General features: G+C 32.7%; 5 protein-coding genes across 10 annotated transcripts; 2 read left to right on the top strand and 3 right to left on the bottom strand.

Moving 5' to 3' along the window:
* Nucleotides 1-336: 336 nt before the first annotated feature.
* LOC8270899 (F-box protein SKIP5) lies at nucleotides 337-3,050 on the top strand. Its single transcript, XM_002513030.4, has 5 exons — nucleotides 337-643; nucleotides 1,423-1,567; nucleotides 1,652-1,730; nucleotides 2,067-2,125; nucleotides 2,585-3,050. The coding sequence occupies exons 1-5, from the start codon at nucleotides 523-525 to the stop codon at nucleotides 2,931-2,933; spliced, it is 753 nt and encodes a 250-aa protein (XP_002513076.1). The 5' UTR covers nucleotides 337-522; the 3' UTR covers nucleotides 2,934-3,050.
* A 239-nt stretch (nucleotides 3,051-3,289) lies between these two features.
* Nucleotides 3,290-8,448, bottom strand: LOC8270898 (translation initiation factor eIF-2B subunit beta). Of its 4 annotated transcripts, none has more exons than XM_015715254.3 (11): nucleotides 8,050-8,447; nucleotides 7,865-7,942; nucleotides 7,625-7,779; nucleotides 6,650-6,937; nucleotides 6,244-6,373; nucleotides 5,885-5,992; nucleotides 5,666-5,768; nucleotides 5,445-5,570; nucleotides 4,472-4,665; nucleotides 4,180-4,303; nucleotides 3,290-3,687 (listed from the first exon to the last, which is right to left on the bottom strand). In XM_015715254.3, the coding sequence occupies exons 2-10, from the start codon at nucleotides 7,915-7,917 to the stop codon at nucleotides 4,207-4,209; spliced, it is 1,254 nt and encodes a 417-aa protein (XP_015570740.1). In that variant the 5' UTR covers nucleotides 7,918-7,942; nucleotides 8,050-8,447; the 3' UTR covers nucleotides 3,290-3,687; nucleotides 4,180-4,206. The 4 variants fall into 4 exon arrangements, 3 of the variants coding, with proteins under 3 accessions (XP_015570740.1, XP_015570739.1, XP_015570741.1); XM_015715253.3 differs by having other exon boundaries at nucleotides 8,265-8,447; XM_015715255.3 differs by having other exon boundaries at nucleotides 7,865-7,937; nucleotides 8,265-8,447.
* Nucleotides 8,449-9,825: 1,377 nt separating this feature from the next.
* On the top strand, nucleotides 9,826-13,473 carry LOC8270897 (E3 ubiquitin-protein ligase DIS1). 3 transcript variants are annotated; one of them, XM_015715258.3, is made up of 6 exons: nucleotides 9,826-9,978; nucleotides 10,244-10,295; nucleotides 11,103-11,174; nucleotides 11,540-11,764; nucleotides 11,997-12,383; nucleotides 12,772-13,473. In XM_015715258.3, exons 4-6 carry the CDS (start codon nucleotides 11,555-11,557, stop codon nucleotides 13,090-13,092), a joined length of 918 nt encoding a protein of 305 aa, XP_015570744.1. In that variant the 5' UTR covers nucleotides 9,826-9,978; nucleotides 10,244-10,295; nucleotides 11,103-11,174; nucleotides 11,540-11,554; the 3' UTR covers nucleotides 13,093-13,473. The 3 variants fall into 3 exon arrangements, with proteins under 3 accessions (XP_015570744.1, XP_015570745.1, XP_025012052.1); XM_015715259.3 differs by lacking the exon at nucleotides 9,826-9,978 and having other exon boundaries at nucleotides 10,024-10,295; nucleotides 11,997-12,075; nucleotides 12,238-12,383; XM_025156284.2 differs by lacking the exon at nucleotides 9,826-9,978 and having other exon boundaries at nucleotides 10,025-10,295.
* Nucleotides 13,474-14,425: 952 nt separating this feature from the next.
* Nucleotides 14,426-17,486, bottom strand: LOC8270896 (uridine 5'-monophosphate synthase). The gene is made up of 6 exons (XM_048378104.1): nucleotides 16,573-17,486; nucleotides 16,330-16,413; nucleotides 15,646-15,728; nucleotides 15,425-15,512; nucleotides 15,079-15,333; nucleotides 14,426-14,891 (listed from the first exon to the last, which is right to left on the bottom strand). The coding sequence occupies exons 1-6, from the start codon at nucleotides 17,350-17,352 to the stop codon at nucleotides 14,763-14,765; spliced, it is 1,419 nt and encodes a 472-aa protein (XP_048234061.1). The 5' UTR covers nucleotides 17,353-17,486; the 3' UTR covers nucleotides 14,426-14,762.
* Nucleotides 17,487-18,154: 668 nt separating this feature from the next.
* On the bottom strand, nucleotides 18,155-20,374 carry LOC8270895 (putative disease resistance RPP13-like protein 1). The gene is made up of 2 exons (XM_002513026.4): nucleotides 18,908-20,374; nucleotides 18,155-18,805 (listed from the first exon to the last, which is right to left on the bottom strand). Exons 1-2 carry the CDS (start codon nucleotides 20,372-20,374, stop codon nucleotides 18,365-18,367), a joined length of 1,908 nt encoding a protein of 635 aa, XP_002513072.1. The 3' UTR covers nucleotides 18,155-18,364.
* Between the last annotated feature and the right edge of the window lie 7,556 nt (nucleotides 20,375-27,930).

Here is a 27,930-nt window from a genome sequence, read left to right as displayed (position 1 = left end):
AATAAATTTTATATTAGTAAGTCATTAAAATATTTCTTTAATTTTTATCAATTTCATTATATCTTTTTCTTACGTCTTTTTTTTTTTTTTCAGATGAAATAAATTTTTTTATGAATTTTAACCGGATACAGTATATATATAAAAATATAATAGTTATTGAGGTTTTTCGGATTGAATTCAAGCTGGCGCTAAAAGAAAAAATTGTATATTAAAAATATCTAAAATATAATATTTCAATATATTTAAATTTATATAGCAATTTTTTATATTTGAGCCGTGGAAAATTGACTGATGTTACTGAAGTTGGCGAGTGTTTTAACCCAAGCCCATGGATCCATACTCTGTGGGCACTCAACCTTCATTCGTTTCTATAAGGGCAGAAACAACTAACTTTGGTTGTGTATCGGGTGATACCGAATGGGAGAGTAGAGATATCGGGAAAGCTTAGTGTATCGTGTCGGTTTTACTAATACTATGGAAATGATAAAATTGTAAGTCGGTCAAGCGAGAGAGAAAGAAGGTATGGAGAAGGCAGAGAAAGGAAAGTGGAAGCGGAAAAAGAAGGAAGGAGATAATTGTAGAATTAACAATCTCGATGATGGTTGTCTTATGCACATTTTCAGCTTCTTATCCCCAATTCCAGGTTTCTTCTTCTTCTTTCTCGTTCTTGCTCTGTTTGTTGCGGAACTCTAGTCTTGTCTGTATTTGATTGATTGATCCATTCTTTCTTTCTTTCTCTCTTTTGAATATAATGTGAAAGCTCTAATCTTTTGTTTTGTTGGTTGGTAGGTAGCTTGCAAGATTAACTTGTTTAGCTGTTTTGGGGTTTTAGCTGATAACTCAATGACTATTCTTGATAGCAATTTTAATATAAAGCTCTGGCTTCATGGATAAATGATCTGCAGATGCTCTGAAAGAAGTTTATTTATTAATTCTTTTTCTTTTTTTCTTTTTTTGTAATTTTTGCTTCCTAGTCTAAGGTTCAAAAAATAAGAAGATTCGATTGTGAAACAGAATTTCATTAGAATGATTTTAGATTGATCGAGGATGGCTAAATTATTGAACTAGAAAGGACGTGAGAGCAAGAGAGAAAGAATGGCTAAAAATGGAGGGTAACTGTCACACTTGAAGGTTTATAGTCTGGTGTGTGCCTCAAATGGATTTAATTCAGTAGGGTGTTTAAAAGGTCAGATGTGAGCTTATATTTTCTTATGAGAGAGAAGGAAATCAATTATACTTTATGAGGTGAAACTATATTAGTTGACATGTTTTCAGTTTTTGTCTATGTTTATTCTCTTATGCGAGCCTGCTTCTTATGACCTTAAGTAGTACATATAGAATTCAGGGGTAGATTTAGTACCACAATAAATGTGTGAGACAAATTGGTTCTATCTGTGTCACGAGTTCCTATTGAGTTTGCAGATCGGTATAACACCGCCCTCGTTTGCCACAGATGGCATTTCTTGGCATGTCACCCTCGCCTATGGCTCCGAGTAGACCGGTCTATCAAAGATACATCTCAACCTGGAGTCTTCCCCAGCATTGAGATGGCTGTGTCTGCTGCTAGGTATGTTAGTTGGCATCTTGCTATGTATGATTTTTGAGCCAAAATGATGAAAAGAAAAATGTATCATAAACGTGTTTCTTTTAGACCTGGTGACACCATTCTTATCTCAGCGGGTGGAAGTCATCTTGCCTCAAATATTCAAATAAACAAACCACTCTGCCTGGTATGAGCCAATGATCTGTACTTGGAGATGTTACTTTTACTTTAATTGTAGCTACTTCCTACTGTCATATTAATAACTTAGAATTGGAATCATAAATGACCTTGGCCATTTCCTTATTCTCGTTGCAAATTTATAAATGCATTGATTACCCAAAAAAAAAATAGGTGTAAAAGGTATATAAATTTAGAAGCTAAAAAGGTTTTCTCAATTTGTCAGTGTTTGGGAAGAGTGCCCTTTGTTTGTTTTTACATGCACACAAGCAACAGAAAGAGGAAAAGTCTTTTTTTATTTGTCAATTTTGCCAATTGTGCATTTTTCAATCTTAACTTTGTTCAGATTGGTGGAGGTGAGCTTCCTGATGAAACAATGCTCTTATGCTCTCGAGGTTCAGACAGGTGTGTAATATCTCCATTTATTTGCTTTATTTTATTCTTGTATGGTGATCATCTGAGATTTCCATCTCTATACTATTATAAGGGTCCTCCACACTGTAATAATGTCAATGACATGCAAAAGAAAACAGGAACTTTAGCAGATTTATTTGTACCGTGCCATCATAAAACATGCTGAACTCAAGTGTACACTAATTAATAGGGAATACCAATACAAAATCGTCATAACAGGCAAATATCTGCAACAGTCTTACATATATGCAACTCATAAATGATTGGGATGCCCATTTCTCTGTCTTCTTGGTTTATGATTATGACTTAAATGTAAACTGCTTTTTATGTCTAGCTTTCTACCTGAACATTTTATCCGGCAGTTTAGGGTGGAAACTTAGGGGTCACAATTCCCTATATTGTCATCACTACACAGAATTTGACATGTGCTGTTTCATTTTGTTCAACCAGTGCATTGGAGTTCCTGTCAACTTGCAAATTGGCAAACCTTACGGTGAAAGCAGAGCTCGGTTGCTGCTTGCTTCATAGAAGTGGAAAGCTTACGATAGATAGCTGCGTACTTCAGTGTGAGTCAGACCCTCTGGACTACCTGTCATGCCCAATCGTGAGTACCGCTGGAAAGCATGAGGTATTATCTGCCCCAATGAAAACTAATGGTGATAGTGTTACTGTTTCTCAAACTCGGATTGAAGGAGGTGCCAAGGCTGTTCTTACAAACGGGGACCTGGTCTTGCAGCGAGTTCGAGTCATCTACTCTCGAACTTATGTTTATTTCTGGTTCGATGTAGGACATAAATGATTGCTCACATTTGAGCTGGCCTGTACCATAATGAAACCAGCACGTTATTTATATGATTTCATTTATGATACTTCACCAATAACGCCTTTCACGTATAAAATAAAACTTCATGGATCAGTTCAGCATATGTAAAAATTCGACATCCCATGGCATACAACTGTAATGCAGTTAGCAGTCACCACCTACTGATATTGAAGGTAAAAGGCAGATTGTTCCGCAATGAGCCTTCATGACAAGGGTACAAGCCAAGTAAGATGCAAGTGCTGAAGATAGTCCGATCTCTTTGTTCAATTGAGTTAGCGTAAACTATGCATGGACGGGGCAGAAAATAGACTATGTAAGTATCAAGTTGAAAATAGAAAAATTTGTTCAGAAATATCTATTAATTTTTTAGCTGTGCTGGTAGAACAACAGAATCAAACTATACAGTCTCCACCGAGCAGTCCAGGTAACTGCTATCAAATTCGCAAACAAATTGCATACAATAAATGCTTGATTTGTCTCTTTCGTGCATAGCTGTAACAACTCATAAAGCTTCTAACTCACAATTACAAACATCACTCTCAATTCATGGTTCTCTGTTACAATCACAAAAATGGGCGTTCCCTCGCCCGTCTCCAAGTATATTCCATGCGCTATTAGCTAATAATTCTGCATTTTCTTTTCATGATTAATGGAGGTTAACATGGTACCATAAAGTCAATTAATTTCTTTAATCTCCAGTCCACCTCTTCCATGGTAATTCCTAAACTGCCTGAAAATTGGAAAAAGAAAACGTTAATGAGCAGCTGCCATGTACATGCCATATAAATGCAACCAATTGATATTGTTTGAACTTCTCACAAGATCATTAAAAGACGTAATCACAAACATGCAAAGCTGTTCTGATTCTGAATTTTTTTATTAGAAGAAAAAGAATAGGGAAAACCAAACTGCTTTTATCAGATGTATAATAAATGATTTGATAAGCATCTACCAGCCGGATGCAATCTAATAGAGTAAATTGGAAGAGTAAAATATGGAATATCAGATACTGTAGAACTGTAGAAATTTTGATGACCAAGAAAGGCGAGCAGCAAATTGATCATTGGAAAAATGGAAGTAGTTTTATACTCAAGTGAAGGCTTTTGTTAGTTCAAACAAAATACTATAAAGACGAAGAAAAGTATCCTTTTTGTGATAATAACAAGAGACAACCACAGACACAGATATTAAGGACAGAGGTGAAGAAAACACAAGTACTTACCACATGCTTTTAGAAGTCTGGTGGGAATCAATTCCCTGAGGCAGGTCTTCGTTGCACCACCAAATCATCAGCAGAGTAATAATCAGCAATAAGTCGATACATGTAGGACGGATTGTGCCCTCCACTGTGATGCAAATAGAATTAGTAAATTGCATAGTATTGAGTTTATCAAACACCTAGCAGCAAACTCCATAATGGGCATCGGCAGAGATCAAACATGTAAAACTGAATAAGGAATGTTTAAAAATCTGATGCCTCTAGCTCATGCAGTCCTTAAAAGAAGTAGACTTACGTGTCAGTAATGAACAGACTAACAAGCTTTGGCGGAACATAGTCAAATGTTGGATTTACAACATGAAGAAGAGGAGACCCAGTGCCACTCCCAAAATCCAAGCAATCTGAGAATTCTCCAAAATCCAGCAGCTCAGATGGAGATCTCAATTCATTTAGTAGAACCTCAGGATTGTGTGGATACAAGGGGCACAACTGCCAAGTTGGCAAAACAGCACAAATCAAAAGACTTGAAAGAGATTACCTACTACTTTCTCACTTTCAGTTGCAGCAATTGAAGTCCAAGGAAGACCTATGAGGTAAGTTACTATAGGTAAGAAGTCCACCAAGGGGGACTGGAGGTGATCTCACAGTGGAATCATGCCGACCTCATTTAGAAAAGACCTGACAGAGTGGCCCCAACCCAACCATCAGGCTGACAGATAAGACGATTTATACTTAAATAATATGAGAACTAGTAGCACAATTTGTTTGGTTAAGGGCAAGGTCTAAGGTTAACTGCAACACAGGTCAGCAAAAGAAGTTGGACCTAAAGTTTAGCATCATCCTAGTTCAAATTGTTTGGGCAACATACCCTACCTAACTCAACTCTGCCAGTCTGGGCAACTTGGTCCATGATGACCTCTATACTGAATTTTCAATTCACTACAATTATCTTAGATATAAACGTGTATGTCTAGAATATTTTTCTCTCTACAATTGTCATATACATACACATGTATATATAGAATTATACCAAAAGGACATTACATAAACAAAAAAATTCTAACAGGGACTAACACGGAGGAAAAGAAAAACGTTCAATATCTTATTATCCATTTAGTTGGAAATTTATGTTTCCCACCATCTGACCAGTAACCGCAGCTTAAATCCACTTGAGTACAGACAAAGGAAGTAAACCCAAGAACTAAAGCTCAAAAAGATTCTTTGTTCTGCTCAGTACCAAAGCTTCTGGGCAAGCTGTAACGACATACCTTGTGACTTCCAGCAAGCACAACAAATGGGACGGCATGTTTTTGAGCTGCAAGTGCAACCATATTTAACCCCACAGGTGCTATAACGCCACCATTGGCCATAACAGCATGAGCTCCAACAATCACCTTCACATTGCAGGTTTTTAAATGAATAAGGAACTCTCCACCAACCGACAAGAGAATAAGAGAAAAACAAGAAAAGGCTAGATTCTTTTATATACCATGTTTACTCTAGAAATCATGGCAAAAACTGCTGAGTCAGTAATCAAAGTTGTCTGTAAACCTCTTGCAACCAATTCCTTGACAAGGAGATGCCCTTGATACCTAGTTAAGTACCAACAAGTGATGTTAAAATCATGTAACAAAAATAATACCAAAATTTAACTACCATAAGCTTATTATTTCCATAATAAACAATGGGCAAACCAATTTGTACAAACCTAGGAGCACCTTCAGCAACAAATACTCGAAATGATCTTTTCTTCTCCTTTGCAGCACAAAGGAATTCCAGTACTGTCCTCGAACTGCCTAAAGTTAGTATTACCTCGCTGAAAATGCATATGATAATTAAATCAGTAAGACAAAGAGATGGTAACAATACAATTCATGCATATATGTAGCAGATGTCAAGTTATTAAATCATGAAAATAGAAAGTTTGCACTACCAATGTGTGTACATATTTACCTTATGATGTACATGCTAAGGTTACCAACAAAAAAAACTGATACTTCTGCCAAATAACCAAACATAAACACATACAGAATAGACTATTTGCCATAGGCCAAGAAGGAAACTTACTTTTGATGGATATGTTCCACTGCTTGCTCTGCAATCTGTTCATGACACATGGCTATATCTTGTATGAGCTCATTAACAGATTCAATAACGTCGTGCTTCAGTTTCCGAGATCTTGAACTTTTATCAGCAGCTGTTATGGCAATTAAATCCTTAAATACCAAATGCCATTCATATCCTTTCAAGAAAAATATAATTAAAAAAAAAAAAAAAAGAAGAAGAAAGAGCTAGGATCTTAAGCATATCAGATAATGCTATTGTTAACACCATCACATAGAACCAATTTTCAATATAAATAGTTTCCAACCAACACAAGTAAAAAGAATATAGATGGAATTTACAGTAAGATATTATACATGATAGAACGGATGCACAAGAAGTTTAAAGAACATAAAATGAGGGAACACACATTTGCTTTTTCCTTCAGAATCACCCCCCGATGAAGAAGTATGAGGAATAGCTGCGGAGTCTGGCATGTCCTCCAGCAAGGTCTGCAAAGAAGGCGGACGCAAAGTGCTTCTTGCAGCAGCAGCAACGGCAGCAGCTGATAAAACTGGGTGATCATCTCGCTCACCATCATCATCATCATCACTTACAGCTGCTAAGTTTAATCCCGCAATAGCAGCTGTTGTCAGTGACAGATCCTCCTCCCTAATAATGTGCAAAACACGCCTTACTATATTACCCACAGCCAGTTCTGCAATGTATTTAATATAAAGATCAATAGAAAACATACAGACATCAATAATCCTTCAAACAACAGCCATAAGATGCAAAAAAATGGAGAAACAATTCTGGAGATAAGAAATAATTAATTCATAGTTTCAATATGTATTGAAATTGATTGACAAAAAATGAGCCGTCCCGCAGATACAACAATTTTCTTTTAACCTCTCCACTGTAATTATGCATCTCTTTCTATAGTCAATGACATTTATACTTGGTTTGTTTCCAGGACAAGAAAAGGCCTCATGGAACACAAACCTAAAAAGTACTAGTGCATAAAAAGAAAAGAAGATGAAAAATAGAACAATCATGGAGTATGCTAATCTGAAGAATGAATAAAAATATCACACCACAATAAAGAATTGCAAACTTCAACTTAAATCAAGCTAAATGAATAGAAAATCAACAAAATTGTTTCAACTGAAAAACACAAGTGTTAAGAGGTTCTAAAATGAAAACTAATAAAAAGATTATTATAACCCTGTATTTTCAAATTTAAGAAATATCATATCAGCTATAGTTTTTAATTTTACCCAAATTTCAACATTAATCAACTTCATGATCTGCAAATAATATATACTATTCAAATGAACAAAAGAGTATATTATCACTGATTACTTGTTGGAAAAAAAAAAAAACTAATAACTAGGACACGTACCAACAGGATTAGCAGCAATTAGCTGCTCTCCAACAGCCTTAACAGCATCAATCAACGCAGCAGCCTGATTAGTGTAAGGAACTCTCTGCTGCGAAATCACTGACCGCAGCACTTCCGCCGTCTGCTTAGCCGTGGCCTGCGAGCCCTCAATCTTACTGCAACACCAGAGAAAAAAGAAACACAAAATGACACACTAATACAAATATTAACTAATTAATTATCTGATTAAGAGCTTTTTACCGCTTCTTAAGCTTGTTAAGAAAGTCGTTCACGAGAGCTTGCACGTCCGGCATGATTACCCTGAGCGTTTACACTGAACTGCGATTACCAGTTTAATAATCAATCAATAATTACTCTTTCTATAGATTTATTATAAAAAATGCAAATGAAAATAAAAGAAAGTAACTACTCAAGAAGTAAAAAACCTTAAGTATTTAATAAGTGTTGTTGCCAACCAAACAGATACAACCGCCAAAATCACCACCAGTAACAACAACTCAATCAATTCCAAATAAACAAATTAATTAATTATAGGTAACAGTAATCAATAAATGAGACACATGTAACAGTGGAGGAAGAGGGAGAGAATTAGGAAATAGCGAAAGGAATTATAATAAGAATAAGATGAAGAGAGACAGACCTAAAGGAGAGATCGAAGAAGCATGTGAGTGTAATAGAAAGAGATGAGAGGTTTTCGCCGATACGATATACAATACACACTGAAGTAGAAGAAAGAAAGAAGAAAAGGAGAGGTGAAAGGAGAGCTTGACGGTGACGCCTCCCTAGTGGTTTTGGGCTTTTCTTTTATGGATCCCTCCTCCTGTTTGGACTTTGACGGGTGAAATCAAACTGTGGCTTTATTATAAGATTTGAAAAAAATTAAAAAAATTTATTTATATATTTAAATTTAATTTGACAAAATTCTTACAAATAATAAAATATTTTTATAAATAAATTTTAATATCACTGTATATTTAATATTTAAATTTAAAATTTTAATTAAATTATAAAATATTTTTATTATTTATTTACATATTTTTAAGATAAATAATTTTTTTAAAAATAAATAAATAAATTTCGTCCACTCCTCCTGTTAAACATAAGGCCAACTTGCATATTTGACAACTAAATTTCTATAATTTGGTCACTCAATTATTATTAAATATTTAACCACTATTAATTATAATGTGAGCTTTTATAAGAATTAAATTAAATTTTATGACAAAATGAAAGAAAAAGAAAATAAAGTTGACAAGTGAAAGGGAATAAATAAATAATTATAAAAAGAGATAATGATATTTCAAATGATGGGAATGAGAGGAAAATGAAAAGCAAAGCACGTTACGTTTTGAGTTCAGGTGATTTTCTATTATTACGCTATTTCCTTAATTATTAACAAAAAAAAGAAAAAGAAAAGACTGCAACAGTAGTATGAAAATAAATAATGTTTTGAAAATAACAGAGATTCAAAATTTGAAATACAGCAAGTAAGAAATTACTTGAAAGAAACAAAGCAAGTGGCTGCTGGAATCTAATAATTACACCATAACCACATAAAAAGGAAGAACTTAGGAGGTATAACTTTTGGAGGAATTATCTGAAAAGCAAAGAGAAACAAAGCTGCACTTCATGATTATACAAATTTAAAACACTGTATCAACTTTTTATTCAAACAACTTTCTAAAACTTCAAGTGTCATTAAAATAAACAGATGTCCAAAAAAGAGAAAGAAAAAGAAGAAGAAGATGATGATATGAAGGAGTCTTGTTTAATCAAATAATATGTCCCAATGTTGTTTTTGTCAGTCGTTCTAAGTTTTTAACAATGGTTTTTTCTGTTCCTTAAAAGGAGGAAGCCTTAATCCAACATGCCTATATATATATATATATATATAACCCTCGATTCTTTTTATCAATTTTTATATATTTTAAAATAAATAATATTTTGACAAATAAAAACTATATAAACTACATAATTGCGAGAACGAAAACTGCTATTTCCTAAAAATAATTATAGAAATGCACAGTAAAGAATTGATAAAATAAACTCAGAAAGTAAGCGTGAAGTCGACGCGCAACCAGTTGGGGGCGTAAAACACTATTACATAGGCTGCAGAGGACATAGGCCCACCAGACACGATTAATTGCCGTCCACAGTATCTCCGGCCCATTGCCTTCTTCTCTCTCTCTCTCTCTCTCTCTCTCTCACTGGTTCGACTTCAGTAGCATCAGACAGACAAATAGCCTTTTGCTATTTTAAATATCAAATCAAAATTTTTTTATTACTCTTTTGCTCTCTCTCTCTAACTTTCCGGGATTTGATTGGAAACTAGGAAAAACAAAACAAAAACCCAGGTTAGTATAAAGGGCCCCACAATTTTACTTAAAAAAAACTTTTTCTTTTTGTATTTTCTCGAGAAATTTCTCTCTCCTACCCCCTTCTCATGTACCAGTCATATTTACACGCTCCTCTCTCTCTATGTCTATCCAACGACTTTAATTTGAAATTTCTCCTTCTCTAGTTTCTCTCTGTATTTACGCGCATTTCTTCTGTATTTGTTGTTAGTTATTGCACTCTCATTTAATAGACGCCTAATCTCTCTCTCTCTAAAACTATTAGGACGGTTTGCCTTTCCATTTTATCCTCTCTTTCATGGGTGTTTGATCTCAAGGTACTCTCTTTTCTTGATTAGTCTTGTTTTTGTGCACTTATTTTTGCCTTCTTCTTATTGGGCTTGTGGTGTTTGATTTGGTTTTCTTGTCTAATATTCATCACAAAGTTTCCTTCTTTTTTCTTAAAAAAAGAAAATTAATGTTAATTTACTTTTGGAATATTCCAGATCTACTGTCTATTTGCTTTAGATTTCATTTGGGTTTCTTTTGATTTTAGGATTTTATTTCTTTTCCCGTTTGATTATTTTGCACTTTTGTTTGTAGTATTTAAAAAAGCTTTTATTTTATTTATTTATTACTTTGTGCACAGTGAGAGTGATGATTTTGTTTCCTCTATTGCCCCGTTTTCTAATTATGTATTTTTCTGTTTTGCTTGTCAGTGAGGAAATTTTATTGTTCTGATGATTTCCCTTCACAATTTCTCATAGTTTCTTTTTCTTTTTTTAACATTGTCAAAATGCATGCTTTCTGCACCACGTGTGGTATTCATATCTGTGATTCTATGCTCTTTGTGCAGTGTCTTGTCATGTTAATTGGATAAAAAGTCTCCGATTTTGGTACGTTTAAATGTTCTATCCAAGAAGTAGAGGTGGAAGTAGTTGCGTTAAGAAAGCAAATGCAAGGGCTATCCTTGCTTGTTGGCTGTATTTTGTGATATTGTCATGTCCTCATTGCGGTGTCCATGAACATTTTTGTTACTATCATATTGATTGAAGAGTCTGAATGAAGGATTTCCTGTTTGATATTCGGTTTTGGACTTTGAGTAGTATCATAAAGTTTTATGTGAATTTTTTTTTTATTGCTAGGTTGAGGAATCACAACTTGTCCACACCTTACCAAATCAAGCCAGAGAGTTGAGTAGGGAGCAAGCTTTAGTGGTAAGAGTTTCTTGTTGATCATGTTTAATTGATATATACACTTTCGAAATGTGAAGTCAATGGCATTTGCCATCAGAAATGTGAAAATAGGCAATGCATTGCTTACAAGGATTAATTAGTACATAGCTACAACAATTCAATCATGAGGCTTAAGGTGTTGACTGTTTACCTTATGTTTAATATAAGTTAATTAGCATGCTTGCTTTCTATGGGGCTTGAGAAGGTCACCCTAGTCAATTGATGCATATATAATATTAATTTTTATCTTGTGTCCTTTGCATCTTACATTTCATTTCTGTGATCTGTGCTGTAATTAACCACCCTTATGTTGATAGTTAATTGCTTTTCATAACTTTTGTTCATAGAGTTACCACACTAGCATGGCATCTGGAAATCCTTTCTTTGATGACTTGCGTAGTAAGCCAGAGGTTATTGATCCTCCTCCGAGTGAAGACATGATGGATGTTGGTGAAAGTGTGAATGATCCTGCTCAGACAGCAATGAAACCCAACGTGACCGTGTCTAGCAGTGTTCGTGAACTTTTGGAGTGCCCTGTGTGCTTGAATGCTATGTATCCTCCAATCCATCAGGTCTGCAGCGTGCACTTTATTAGTCTATTGTAATCACTTAGTTCAGCATGCAAGTATGGAATGAGATTTTCTTCTTTTGTTAAGATGCATTTTTTTCCTGAACATTGTTTAGATATATATTTTGCACGCACGTCTAGGCAAATGCATGCGCACACATGCATCATAGGAGGATTTTAGAGTTTATACTTGAATGCCTGGTTCTTTCTTCATTTGTTGTGTTTTTATGATGCAGTGCTCAAATGGTCATACATTATGTTCCGGCTGCAAACCCAGGGTTCACAATAGATGCCCCACCTGCAGGCATGAACTTGGTAATATCAGATGTCTTGCATTAGAGAAAGTTGCAGCGTCTCTTGAACTTCCATGTAAATATCACAGTTTTGGCTGTGTGGGTATATATCCCTACTACAGCAAACTAAAGCATGAATCACAATGTGTTTATAGACCTTACAATTGCCCCTATGCTGGATCAGAATGCACAGTTATAGGTGATATTCCTTATCTGGTGGCCCATTTGAAAGACGATCACAAAGTTGATATGCATAATGGCAGTACTTTCAACCATCGATATGTCAAATCAAATCCGCATGAAGTTGAGAATGCAACGTGGATGCTGACGGTATTGTTTTTGTCTTGTGCTTTTGTCTCTTTGGATTCCTCCTGATCCTTACCAAAAAAGTGTTACCCTTTTCCTTTTTGGGCATTCAAGAGAACAATTCTGATTTGATGCATATGTGAATTCAGTTATTATTAAATAATATCCCAGGAAATCACACCTCCCAAATACCATGAGTTTGTAAACTAACAAGCCTCATGAGTTGATATATTCATGTCTTCAAGTGTAAAGTTAAGTGGGAGACTGGGAGATAAAATCTAGTTTATGGTGTTGAGAAAGCATGTTAGTTTCTAGCCAGACTGAACTTTTTGCAGTTAGATTTTTTTTTTTAACAAAAGCGTTTTCACTGCAGTGTAAACAATTAGTCTTTATTTTTTCTTTGTATTTGTAGGTCTTTAGCTGCTTTGGTCAGTACTTCTGTCTACATTTTGAAGCTTTCCAGCTTGGAATGGCTCCTGTCTACATAGCATTCTTGCGATTTATGGGCGATGACAATGAGGCAAAGAATTACACTTACAGCCTGGAGGTGGGTGGGAACGGGAGGAAGATGATATGGCAGGGAGTGCCTAGAAGCATAAGGGATAGCCATCGAAAGGTTCGTGACAGTTTTGATGGTCTCATCATCCAACGGAATATGGCTCTTTTCTTTTCTGGTGGAGATCGGAAGGAATTGAAGCTGAGGGTAACTGGACGGATTTGGAAAGAACAGTGATGATATAATCTCATTTTATTCAACAATTGGAGCTAGTAGGTTAGTTTCTTTTTGCAGTCTCACAGGTCTTCTATTCATGTATTTTCCTGAGTTGCAGGAGGCAAACTCTCTTTGCTCATCCATGCATCAGGTACATGAGTGGGAGGCACGACTATGATTATTTATTTGTAGAGATTTAGATGTGCTATTTTGCACTGCCTAGTCTTATTATGTAGTTATTCATAGACAGTAGAGCTCAATTGCATAGAATTAGATGGTAAATTAGCTTTTAGTGAAGCTGTTCATTAGACTTGGGCAGTGAATCAGAACTTGGTATTTCTGTTACTGGGTACTTTCAACTATGAATGTGAAGCCTCTTGTTGCCATTATTGCAACAAATAATTCCAGGTTCTCATTTATGAGATGGACGAAAATGGTTTCTGCTAAATACGTCACTTACCAATGTTAAATTCAGTTTATATGGTTTTCAAGTAATACTTGATTTGGTCTTCAGCCGAATGCTTGAATGTCGGAACTTTTAAAGACGTGTGTACGTAGTCATGCAATGATTGTTTATGGAATAATAAAGGCTTAATAAAAAATAAACAAATTTTTTTTTCAATTTAATTACGTCTTTTTAACTGGTGCAATGTCATACACTAATAAAGATGGATGCCGGATTCTGATGAAATTAATCCTGTGGCAAAGTGTATTTTTTTTTGTGATTATGCCAATAATAAATTAAATGTTTTGACATAATTTCCAGAGTAGAGATTATAATGTTCTTTTAATGATTTTGCAAATAAAAAAATTGAATCTTTTAGTTACCTCTAAGAACTATTGTTTTCTTAAAAAAGAAAAAGTACATCAAAAAGTTAACGTACATCAAAAAGTTAAAGTAGAAACTCTTTTAAAAATTGTAGGAAACGAGTTGAGCACAAAGGCAATTCCCATTCCCATTTTCTATCAGATTTCATTAAAATGGCATATGCTGTAACTGCGAAGCTTTAATCTAGTCAATAATTTGAGAATTGTTCAGCAATTAGGCCATAACTAGTCATATATATACAGATATACACTGTTTTTAGCAATTAGATAAACTCGGGTCAATTATGGCAACATAACTGCTGACTAAAGTTCTTCAGGACTGTATTGCTTGTGATGAGTTGATACTTGATGTCTTTAACTTTGGACATCTATCTCTATCACTATCACTATCACTATTTTTAGTTTCCATGTATGTTCCTACTTTCATAGAAAACACGACTAGACATACCAACGTCAAAATGGCAACCCCATTTAACATGTAGTAGGAAAGAAAGATCCAATTCCTCAATCAGTAAGGACTCAAAAGTCAAAACAACTATGCTCTGTGAAATTATTTCATCTTTTTACAGTGTTGAATCAGAACAGTTTGAAAGCCTTTAGTTACTCAATCATTTAACATGTTTACAAACAAACCTTTTGAGTTTGACACTGCCTCGCATACATTAGACCAGAAAGGGCCAGCTTAGTTTATTATAAATGCAGAAAAACGCTTCTATCAAATTGCATTATACACCCCACAACAAATTGTTGAAACATCATTAAGCAATGTTTCAAACTCGCCTCACCAGCTTCACGAACAATTACCGCCCGAGTAGATCAAAACTGAGACAGAGATGCAAAGTGAGCAGTCCCTAATTTCACCATCATGTGCATTTAGCCAGGTATGCATCCCATCCTTGGAGCCGATATTCACGCGCTGTCTCCCCAGGATCTGCTGCTTTTATAATCCCACGGCCAACTATGATGATGTCACTGCCCCTATCATTAATCACCTGCAAATCATTTTCATAAGAAATAATTTTCATAAGGATACAGAGATGAATAGCATGAAGATAAACACCCCAAATACTTCGGATGCATGTTGTTGATGAAAAACATAAAGGGAAAATGAATGCACTGTGATGCTACTGCTAAAGAGTATAAAGTTGTGAGCAGCAGTGAACACAGCACAGAACTCACGGAATATGGAGTATTATATTGCTGCCCAAGGGCATCTCCCCCTTTCACCATCTGAACTCCTGGAGTTGCCTGAATAAATGCCGGATATACTGGAACGCCTGGCCATGAGGCGGGATTAACTGAGATGAAGCCAATGACAAAATCTGAATGTTCTTCAGCAATTTTTACTGCTGCTGCTGTGTAGTCTCCAGTTGCAAAGTTACCAGCTGAACTCATTTCTGCAAGCAGCAACAGGCCCCTACCACGAGGTAAACCCTAAACCAAGAATATACAAATGTTAGATATGTAGCATGTGTGAGACCCTAGTGTGTGGGTGTCGCAAAAATCAAGTATTTATGTGCCTAACCTTCAATTTGAGTCCATCCACAATTCCAGGGCCAGAAATAATGTGAGCATTAACTATATCAGCCCAATCCAGAATATGGAAGATTCCCCTGTCAACAATAGAGACAGGAAACCTCAGGCATGCACATGGATACTAACCACCAATGTTTTAAAACGTTGCTAACCACTAAGAAAATTAAACATTGAAAAAAAGGGTGAAAAACACATGCAACTGAGTCTCACCCCTCATATTGCATTGTCACAGTGTTTCCAATGTCTGCAAATTTGCGATCTTCAAAAATTAAGAAATTGTACTTATCTGCAATCTACAGTATAAAAAGGACAATGAGCTAGAAGTTGGAAAGGAGTTAAATAAGCCAAACCCTTTACACAGAGGAATCATAATTTAAAAAGAGTAAGAGGAATAGCAACTATTTAATTTACAGTCATTCCGTCGCCAAGCAAGGGTACTAATCATTAAAAAAAAATAAAAATAGATGAAAGTTGAAGGCAAACAATTAAATTTAACAGATAAGATAGAGAAGATAGTAACCACTTAAAAATAAGATGCATATAACACACACTAAATGGAAGTATTTTTAGGTGCATGATGCGAGTAGAAGTTAGCCAATCGGTGTTCTTTTAGAGAAAAGAATATATGTTCAAAAATTATGCAAGAAATCACAAACAAAGAATAGTCCAACAAGAAGGCTGGAACAAACACGGTCATCATGAGCACATAACGATCTAAAAGTTGTGATATTCTGAAAAAAAAGTCCCCATTTTCAAGGGACCTAAAGGAGATATGTGCGTTAACGACATCAGTAGTTGACATCATTTACTAGTTCTATAAAGACAAATAATCTCAATCTCCAATAAGCAACTACGTAAAAGTATCAAACTTTATAAGATGGTTTAGAATTATACCGAGCGAAGTTTTGAACCAAAATCAGGAGTGAAATCAGGCAATATATCAACATGAGTTTTCAACATGCATATCTCTGGTCCAACCTACAGACAATATTAAGAACAATATTAGCCAAAAGAGAAAAAGAAGAAAACTTTATGATCTGTACATTAGCAAACAATGTAACAAAGGAATAAAAAGAATCAGACTTTCTCAAGTTTTCCTACAAGTACACTCGAAAAGGAGAATTTTAAAGAGCTCACCTTTTCAGCAAGTTGAAGCAATTCAGCAGCAGTACCAACATCAGCAGCCAGACACAAATTACTCTCTTTCTTAACCATAACCTCAAACAATCTTTTCCCAGTAGGATTCTTGGCCAACTTAGCTCTCTCTTCAAATTTCAAACCTTTAACAATCTTCAGCTTCTGTTTCTCCATAGCTGGCGCAGCCACCTTCTTATTCCCATCAAGAAACTTCATAACACTTCTCTCGGTTTCCTCATCTAACTTACCTTTCTCTCTCAAAACTTTAACCATCTCTGTTAACTTAATAATGGAATGCAATTTAATCCCATTAACTTCCAAATTTTCTTTCCCGCCTTGTTCTCTATCAATCAAAACGACAGCGTCGGTAACATTTAACCCAGCAGCACGCAAAGGAGCTGCAGTTTCGAGAACAGAAGTACCGCTAGTAACAAGATCTTCAACAATCAAACAAGTCTGTCCATTTCTAAATGCACCTTCAATCGCTTTTGCCGTTCCATAATCCTTAACTTCCTTTCGGCGCATAACCATAGGGATGTTGTTGGAAATGGAGACGCACGTGGCGATTGGGAGTGCGGTGTAGGGTACGCCGCAGATGAGGTCGAAAGAGGAAGAAGAGACGGAGGAGATTAGGGTTTGGGAGATGTGGCGGAGGAGGGAAGGGTAGGAGATTATGAGACGGAGGTCTATGTAGATAGGGGAGGTGATTCCGGATTTCAGCTTGAAGCTTCCGAATTTGACGGCGGAGATTTCGTGGAGTTGGAGGATTAGGGATTCCATTACTGATTAGATAGAGAGCGAGGGAGTGAGTGAGTGAGCGAGTGAAGGGGGAGTTTCAGTGCAATAGAGATTAAATAAAGGAGGGTTCGGGTTTTCGTTTTCGTTTCTTTTTGAAAAGAAAAAGAAAAAAAAAAAGGTGCTTTTTGTGGCGTTTTTTAGGCGCTAAAAGTATAATGCTGCCGTTTTTCTAAAAGGGAAACGTATTTTCTGTATGTTATTGGTTCGGCCTCGTTTTACTTTGCTCCAATCCTATAAGGCTAACCCACTCCACCTTTGAGCCCAAAAGAGTTGATAAATATGAGGAATACAGTTCAATTTGGCCCCTGAACTTTGTGGCAAGGTTTAATTTAGTTTTTTTTCTTCTATTTTTTGGACTAATTTAGCTAAAATTTATTTATTTTTGTTCAAATCACCCATGTGAAGATAGTGTAACTCACTCTCCATAGAAAAAAGAGTGATCTACTAAAAAGATAATAAAGCAACAATTTTGACTAACATTTATAAAAACAAAAATTTAATATTTATCCAAAATAAAAAAAAACAAATGTTTTTTAAGAAATTAGTAAATTAAATCTTTTATTTAAAAAATATTTTTCTTAACTTCTTAAGAAAGAGTCACTCTCATTTTTCCACTTAGGGGCTAATTTGAGTCAAGATAACAAAGTTTTGGACTAATTGAGTCTGATCATAAAATTTGGCGGCTAAATTGAACCTTATTTCTAATATGATGTACTAGGCTAGCCATAATTGCTATTCATGAGCCATGACTCCTGAGTAATTTAAATGTGTCTCTGGATATCAATCAACCATGAAAACTAAAAAGCAAGGACTTATAATAATGGCATGATTTGTTAAGAATTCAATGTTTGCACATAATTTACTCCAAACTAAAGGGCCGGAATTTGAGGTCAAATAACATGAAATAAAATAAGAAAAGGTTGATGATGAAGTGGAACCAACCTAATTCCCACTACAATGATCAATGCAGTTTGTTTGAACCCCTAAATTATCTTTAATAGCCCCTTGTAGTTGGAAGTTGTGCCTCATTTGGATTCTTGACTAATTTGGAAGAGGCCAAACATATGATGAAACTAAGGGATACGACGGATACTTTAATTGGATTGTCTTTACCTTGACGCATATAAACGTATGCTATGCTGCTGACAACAACTTGACCAAAGGCACTGAGTAGGCCAAACCAGTCAATGAAGGTATATGGGTTCTTCTCAAGAGAACCATGAAGCATGCATCTCAGAATTTGAAAGAAAGTAGCACTGTTTTTCTTCATTGCCTTGTAAATAAGCTCAGAAATGCAAACAAACAAGACTGCCAAAGACAAGGATGCAGCAACCAACGCATATTGTGGCTTTTTGGGTGAAGCCATTTGGTCAAAAGCCAGCAACAAGATCTCTAGCAAGATGTTCGTGAGAATAAAGGGCCACTCAGCAATATCCTACGTGCAAAAAAGAAAACAATTTCTCGAGTTTGATTAATAAATAAGCACATTGATTGTACAGCTATGGAAGTACTGAAACTGAAGATATGTCATCCATACCTTGGTATCTCCTCGATGGGGATAGCGACGAATTCTGTGATGGAAGAACGTTCGATAGACAAATTTAGCTAAATCATGATTGAGGTCATGCATGACAAAGGATGACGGATTAGCACTGGATCGTTGAAAAAGTGATCTTGATACAAGGTTCTGAAAGTACTCATCACCCAGTTCTTCAGTCTGACGATTTTCATTAGGCTGAATTAGTTCCTTTGCGGTCCATAAACGAACTACTTCTGCTCTTGTAAATTCATGCCTTCTTGGAAATGTAGCGCAGTAAGCAAAACACCGCTTCAGATGTGAAGGGAGCTGGTAGTAGCTTAATAATAGAGACTGAAGAATGCTGCTGTCACTTGGCAAATCCCATATGTTGGACCTCAATATCTTATCCCATTCTCTAGCATCTCTTTCGAAATGCAACAGATTTCCCAATGTTTTGGCAACCAAAGGTAGGCCTCTACACTTTCTCACTATTTCTCGGTCAAGTCCTTCTAATTGTGGATGCTCTCCTGTTCCTTCAGTACTGTCAAATGCATGTCTTCTAAACAAGGTATAGCAGTCATCATCACTTAATTCTCTCAAATGATAGATTGGAATGGTGAGTGTGACTAATGCTACACTTTCATTTCGTGTCGTAACAATGATCTTGCCTCCTCCTCTCCCATGCTTCAAAGGTTTTTGCAGAAGTTCCCAGGCTTCATAATTAACATTCCAAATATCATCTAATACAAGCAAAAACTTTCTCATACTCAATCTATCCCGCAATTCAACTTGAAGCGGGTTTAATTCTTTATAGTCACAAGTCTTTCCTGTTATCCCTTCAAGAAAACTTTTAGTTATCTGAAAAACATTAAATTCACCTCCAACACAAACCCATGCTCTGATTTCAAACTCCTGATCTACTCTATAGTCGTTAAAGACAGATTGAGCAAGGGTGGTTTTACCGATCCCACACAGACCCACAATGGGAACCACGTCTACTATGTCATTTTGATCATTAGATAGCAACAATTCCATTATGGCCTCCTGATCAGCTTCCCTGCCATAAATATCAGATTCATCTACGAGACAAGTTGTGGATGGAATTTGTGGAATTATTGGCTTTCCTTCAATACCCTTAAGAGCATCCTTTAAGTTAATTAAGTTATCGATCTTCTCAAGGATCTCTTCTAACTTATCTACCATATCCTCATCCTTATAACTAAATGGAATAAGAGCAGAGAAAAAGTTTAGCACCTTGGATCGTGCTGCTTTATGAGCAAACTCATCCAACAAGTCATCGATTTCAAAGACACAATCCTGAAGGTCGTCGAGCCAGTTTTTGACAGCAGGATTAGTGATCTGCTTCTCCTCTGCGTCGTAGAGTACTGCATTAACATGTATAATTGTTGTATTCACTCTGTGCAGCAGTCCAGGCTCCAGCTTCTTGCTTTTGATCAAGAAGTCTATAACCTCGCTGGAAGACATCTTCTTATGAAATGATTATCCTGCCAAGGAAAAGGAAGTGAAATTGTGATGAAGTAGAATCAAGAGTTCTCTAGGGTACCTCAGCAATCAACATCCAAAATGTTATGTGGAAAGTCAACTTGCAGTCTTTTTCTTAATAATTTTAAAAGATATTTCGCCATGTGAACTGATCAGATGGAACATACTTAACTAATCAGATGGATACTTCATAGTTGCACTGTCAATTGATTTTCTTATGAGACTTTTTATCTTTTGTTTTAAATAAAGCAAAATAAAAGCAGATAGATATATTATCTTTTTCTGGTAATAAGCAAAACATGCTCAGGCCAGACCGTTAATCCTTCCAAATATTTATTATAATCAGGCAATTGGACAGCAGCAGGGAAAAGAGCTTGAAGAAAAGGATACAAAGTGGGGATCCAAGCATCGTGAACAGCAGATATTGATTTCCAAATACCAATTTACCATCTTATACTATGGGAGACAAATAATGAAGTGAAAAGATTATGATCCTTGAAGAGATTTTTCCATAACCAAAAAATACTAATTTAAATAAAATAAAAAGCATAATACAAAAACTTATGAAATACAGTTTTCTTTTAATAATCAATCAACTTAATAAACAGTAAGTTCTGCTGAGCTTGAGCATCTCTGTGGCATTACATTTGGGCAGGCCCCTACACTTTCTTACAATTTCTCTCGGCCCAAGTGTGGGTGCACCAACTCATTATCAAACAACTTACCCATTATTACACGTCGGCTTGTGATATATAATAATAAAGTAATGATAAAATAATACGTTAAAAATTAATAAATAAGAAAAAGAAAAAGTAAAAGTGCCCCATTTTTTTTACTCCAACATTATTCTCTTTCTTCATATATATTAGATGTTAATTTCATGTGTGATGCTTACATATATTAGCAAGTTGATGATGTAATTTTTGCTCAAATGTATTAAGTAAAAAATTACGTATTCTGTTGGTAATTTTTTATTTTGATTGTGGGTAAAAATCGTCAATTAAATTTAATGTTCTTTCTAAAGACGAGGACTACGCGTGTAAATAATTTCAGACACATAATGCTAGATGTAGTTGGGTTCAGAATTTAACAACTCTCCTAAATGCACTTGTTAAGCCATATTTAATACCTATTAAATTAGCTACACTAATCTAATAGTATCTTCATAATTAATGAGAAAAAATTTATTATTAAACAACTTGATTTTATTCATCAATGCTTAGGGTGGTGCTATTTAGCTTAAGCGGAGACATAGTAATTGAATCTCAAGTCAAAATAAATATTTAATTTAATTTAATAAAACCAACCATTAAGTATTGTAGATATCTCCAGCCAAAACTTTATGATTTTTCTCAGCATATTTTAATTTATTTTCAATACTTTAAATTTTATTAAGACTTATATTAGTCTATTTTCAACTTTTTCCATTCCATATTAACTCTCAACCTTTAGTAGTTTATTTGGATTCATAAAATATTTAATAGGTTTAATTATTAAAAAAAACACTAACTAAATTAGATTAAATTATAGTTTTATAAATAGTGCAAAATTCATTATACCTATTCTGACACAAAAATAAATAAAAAATTAATTAATTAATATTGCATTGGATATATTAAAGTGAGATAATTAAAATTATTTTAATTTGTAAAAGAGATAATACGAATGAAATGGAGGGAGTAATTAAACTTATATAGATTTACATATTGTGCCACTGAGATACATTCATTGTATCTCTACTTGAACCAAATAGTATTTTTCTAATGCTAAAAACATAAAGATTACACTAATTAAAAAATTGATTATAATTACTAGTTCTTAGAAAATTCACATAAAAGAATATTAATATTAAATTCAATATCTTTTCTAAATATTTGTAACATTAAATATTTAATTGAAAAAATTGAATTTAACCCTTCATATTTTGAAGTCAGCTTTCTTTTCTTAGCAATATTTTGGTACACTACTTTCTTTTTCTGGGTATTTATTTACAAAATCCACAAATCAATAGTCTTTATTGACCATATTCCTTGATAATGTCAAAAAGAATTACATCTCTTTTTCTTTTTCTTTTTTTTTTTACATTTGTTTATAAATCTTCCTTTTTAAATTGAAGATTCACAGGCATTTGCATAATTTTTGTAGAAAAGATAAGTTTTTTCTTCACTTAGGAAGCTTTGGCCAACAAAAGGGTCATATCTATTGTTCATTTACTCAAGTGATCCCTCATTCAAAGTAGAATTTATAACAACATTCATATCATCCGGAAATAGCTCATTCAAATCAAAAATAGGTCTTAAAACATTAAATTCTTTATCCATTATATTGGTTATAATAAATACTAAAATTTGATATTCAATGTACATTAAAAATTAGAATAAAATAAAATAAAATATCAGTAAAATTTTCATACCTCTTTTTTTTTTTTTTTTTGTATAAACTATTTTATTTATTTTCTTCTTTAATTTTTTTTTGTTAATGGTTATAATCTTACTTCAAGAAATTTAATAGTCTATATTTGAATAACATGTGAGGGATGAGAGGGAAGGAGTAGGGGGGAATAGAGTTATATTACGGGGGTAAAATAGTTTAGTTAAGTGAAAAAATTGGATTAAGGTCAGAGATGCCAAAGGCAAGAAGTAGATGGAAAAAAAGGTTTTTAGTAATTTTCTTTTTTGGAAAGAGCTACTTTTACTTAGCTAATAAATATAATCAATGAGTTAAGTTCTTAATAAGGGATAATTATATTTTTGGTATCTAAATTTGTCAAAAAATGACAATTGAGTGGTTGAACTTTTAAACTAATAATTAAGTGCGACAATTTATAAAAAAAATAACAAAATAGTATTTTTAGTATGTCATACATTATAAATACCGTTGTGAGTTTTTTTTTTTATATTAAATGAGATGAAAATAAGAGACATGTAGTAAAAATGTGTTCTAAAAAATAATAAAATAATAAATTGGTCAATCATATATAAACATGCTTTTACAAAGTTATTAAAATTTTATAGCGCAATAAATATTAGAATTCATGAATTGGAGATTAAGAATTAGAACTGCTAAATTGAGGATTAATAGAGATTAGGAAAAAGAAGTTATTATATTAGAGAAAATTTACTCTAACCCTATATCACTAATGAATTTACTTTAATTTTTAACGTGTTCAGTAATTTTTACTCTTTTATCTATATCTGTAAAATTTAGGAAAAGTCTAAAAATTACCTGTTAAAAATACAACTTTATTAATTTTTTTGTAGGTTGCCACACTCAATTATTAATTCTAAAAATTTAACCACTCGATTGTCATTTTTTGACAAATTCATACACTAAAGATATAATTAATTTTTTAATAATAAAAGTAATTGTTAAAATATAAATATTATCTTAATTAATAATCCCAATTTTCTTTAGTAAAAGGTGGTTCAGTGCCAGAATAAAATGACGCCAAGAGAGTTACGGTCCAAAAAACCCACTCCTCCACTGGAGGAAGATGCACCATGCCGGTGAGATTGGATACGGCATGTTAAAAGCAAGCCAGACTAAAGTGATGGAGATCCTGAGATGCTTGAGAAATGATCTCCGGATTCTGAATGATAGCAACAAGGACAAACACCTTCTTTACCAAGCCTAGGGTTAATAAAGAGAACCAACTGGAGTTGCCACAAGTGTATCCACCTACACAGAGGCAAAGACTGAACACGCTGAGCAATAATGGCATGAGGATTTGTGATCCTCATTGTCTATGCTATTGATAGGAATTTGGAAAATGGCATCAGCTCTCAGGGCAAAGAAATATTATAAACCAGAGAATTTTTCCATGATTTGAAAACTGGATCAATATGATGGACCACTTTATGACCATCAAATTGTCTACTAGCAGGAATAGAAAAAAAGCTTGAAAAATATACAAAGTGGTGGCCAAGCATAGTCATGAATAGCAGATACCGATTTCCCGTTACCAATTTTCCATATTGTACTATGGGAAAGCAAGGGAACAAATAATGAAGTGAATAAAGATTATGATTCTTAATTAATGAAATTTTTCCATAACTATACCAAGTTTCAATCATTCAATAACATGAAATGTTTATATTAGCTAATTTAAATATACCATGTTCTTGTTCTTGGAGTAAATCCTTGTATATGGAAAACCAACTCTTTCTAGTGTGTTTCAATGAGTTGCATTATCTCAGCAACATGTTTTTCTCTTTCATTATGTATATTGATAACTTAAAAGTTCGATCATGACACGACTTTTAAGACTCTTAGCTGTAATGGAATATAGACTTCATCAACTCTATCTTTCTTGGTTATGACATGTTGGCTTATAATAGTTTGTTATCATATATTAAACTCTTCCAAATATAATCTGAATTTACACCATACTATTTCTTTTTATATTCTCCACTCTTTAAGTGTATATTTTATTGTTTAATTATATTAAAAAATAAAATATTAAAATAATTAAATAATTAAATACTAAATGTCTAAATATGCATTTCATTGTAAAGTTAGCTACAACTTGAAAATTTTGATATGCACTCGCTCATTTAATAAATCCATTAGGAAGGTCCGTCTCCCTTGATCTTTAAAAGTTTAAAAAGTAGCATTTCAATGGCTGATCCATCACGTTATCTTAAAAGTAAAAAATATACGAGTGATTCATATTCAATAATCTTTATATATTTGGCCAAAGTTTGGCAAATTGATTGATTAAAAAGACTTGTTCATAAGAAAAATACACGGGTGATTCATATCCAATAATCTTCATATATTTAGACAAACTTTAGCAAATTAATTAATTGAAAAGACTTATTCATGACAAGAATATACATGTGATTCATATTCAATAATCTTCATTTATTTAAATCATTAATCAATATTTAAATTCTTAGATGGAATAACTCTTTTTCAATATTACAGAAGACAACTCTAAAATAATAATTGATTCATCCTGATACGATATATTCTCATGTCTCTTTTAATAAAAATATAGTAAAATCTCATTATAGTGATACTCTATATAGAAATAATCTCTATACAATAATAAAAAATTACAGTTCCAACTTAGGCCAGTTATAAATAGAAATAAACTTTCTATTATAATAAATTATAATTTTTTTAAATCTCGCATTAAGAAAATATTTTTCTATATAGTAATATTTATATATATAATTTTAAAAAATATATGTCATGCTATATTTTATTTTACTGTAATATTATTTTATTTCATCAATCTTATTTGTATAATATGATAAGATATTTATGTATTTTATCTTTGATTCTATCATTTAACCGACATAATTAATTATTAAATTCTTAAAAAAAATTTAACACTCAAATCTTAGGATATAACATCCTATAGTGATACATTTAATAAACATGTGTATTCTTCATCCCTAATAATTGAGGTCTCTTGTTATGAAGCTTTAGGTAATTGTAACAAGATAATTGAGATTGCTCTTTAAATAGAATGCAATATTCAAGTTCAAAACGGGATTTATCTCATTTTATGTTTATGAATAATCATGTTGAATTATTAATTAAATAATTTTTAAAAATTATTATATAAATTAAATAATATATTTTAACTAAAAGTTTTAAATCTAATATTTTAATTAAAATATTAGTATAATATTTTTATTTAATTAAATATTTTTTAATATTTTATTCGATTAAAAACGCTGTCGTTTTCTTTTTGGGAAATGTCTTGACATCATTCTTCATAAAACAAAAATAATAACATAAACATATTAAAGTATCCGTGTGGAACTGCTGTTAATATGATATAAAAATATTTTTATATGTGTATTTACTTTTAAAAATATAAATATTATATTGATATATCAATTATTATATAATTAATTTATTAAAATTAATAAAATGATTATGATTCTAGAAAGTTGCATTTTAATTATATTTTCAATATTATGTTAATTAATAAAATTAATTTTTATAATTATATAATGAATCCTAAAAAGTAGCATGTTAATTTTCTTAATATTAATTATATATATATAATTAATGAATTAAGTTATAGTATTTTTAACATGTGACATAAATATATTTATTATATAATTAATATCTTAACTAATAAATCTTTTCTACTTAAATAATGACTTTACTTCTATTAAATTTGTGTAAAATTCGTTATAATTAAACTAAATTCTAATAAAATAAATAGAATCTCTAAATAAATTCTATATTAGTAAGTCAATGCATTTCATAACACAAAAATATCTATTTTAACTCTATTATTTTCATTTTATTTTATTTTTCATATATTTTTCTTAAATAAAATAATTTTTTATGAATTTTAACCAAACATAGTATTAATGTTATATTGATTAGTAAGCATCTAAGTCACGAGAGCATATAAATTCCTGATCAGAAGAGGAGTTCCAAACAACATGCTCATCATCTAATATTACATGAAGAGTAAATCCAAATAGATGATGAAATAGAGTCCAGTTAGGAAACTAATTCTCTAATTGTTAGGAATTAAGTCCTATTCATATATGAATAAGGACTAACTTAGCCTCTATATAAAAAAGTTATGATTCTTAGTTTGAGGTACGTTACATTAACCTTCACAATCACATAATCTACAACTTATTTCCTAAAATTTTTAATTTAAGCATCATAATGGATTTAAGAAATTCATTTCTGGTGATTTCGTTGTTTACTCTTTTACAAATATTATTCTGAGGATCATCTTAGATTAGGCATTCATCAAATCCTATTTGTGTTTTATATTTTACTGGGTTTAAATTGGAAAGTTTGAAAGGGTTATGTTGGTATATTTGGAAGGTTGAATGGCCCTCATCCTTGGAATGGAATGTAGATAGAAAAGCTACAAAATGTACCTCACATTTGGTCATATCAACATAATGAGTTAGGCTGAAATTATAGTCAACTGTCATTATTAATTAGAAATAGCAATGAATTGGTGCATAATAAATAATTCTTAAGTTAGGTGTGACTTGAAACAATACCAAAGGTCTTAACCGATTGCAAAGGTGTGGCAACAGATATTCAAATTCCTGTAAATGTTAAAATTTATAATTTACATATTTCGACAATATGTTATATATATTTGTAAATTTATATATTAATAACCAATATTTTAAAAATGATATAGAACATAAATAATATATCTTTTTCAAAAACTAATATAAATAATGATGGAATATTGTGTTATATTATGCTAATTCATAAATAGTATATTTGTTCCATGAATGATAAATACATACATATAAAGTTTACATGACTATTATATGTTTTAAATATTAAATATTAATTTATTAAATTTCTTATAGTAAGATTGTTCTATTGATTTCATAAATTATTTTTTATTATTTATTAAACAAAACTATAGTGGCGTCTTATTTATTTATAACAAAAACAGAATGATTAAATTAATATTTTAATTATTAAAATGTTGTCATTTAAATATTTATGATTAGTAAAATTAAAAGTTAAGAAAAGAAAAAAATAATTTTATATGCTTAAATGATAATAATTTAGTATTGAGA

Source organism: Ricinus communis, chromosome 8 (genome assembly GCF_019578655.1).
Source record: "Ricinus communis isolate WT05 ecotype wild-type chromosome 8, ASM1957865v1, whole genome shotgun sequence".
In the NCBI taxonomy this organism is placed as follows: domain Eukaryota; kingdom Viridiplantae; phylum Streptophyta; class Magnoliopsida; order Malpighiales; family Euphorbiaceae; genus Ricinus; species Ricinus communis.
Note: the sequence above shows the minus strand (reverse complement) of the source record. Positions and strands in the feature narration are given on the sequence as shown.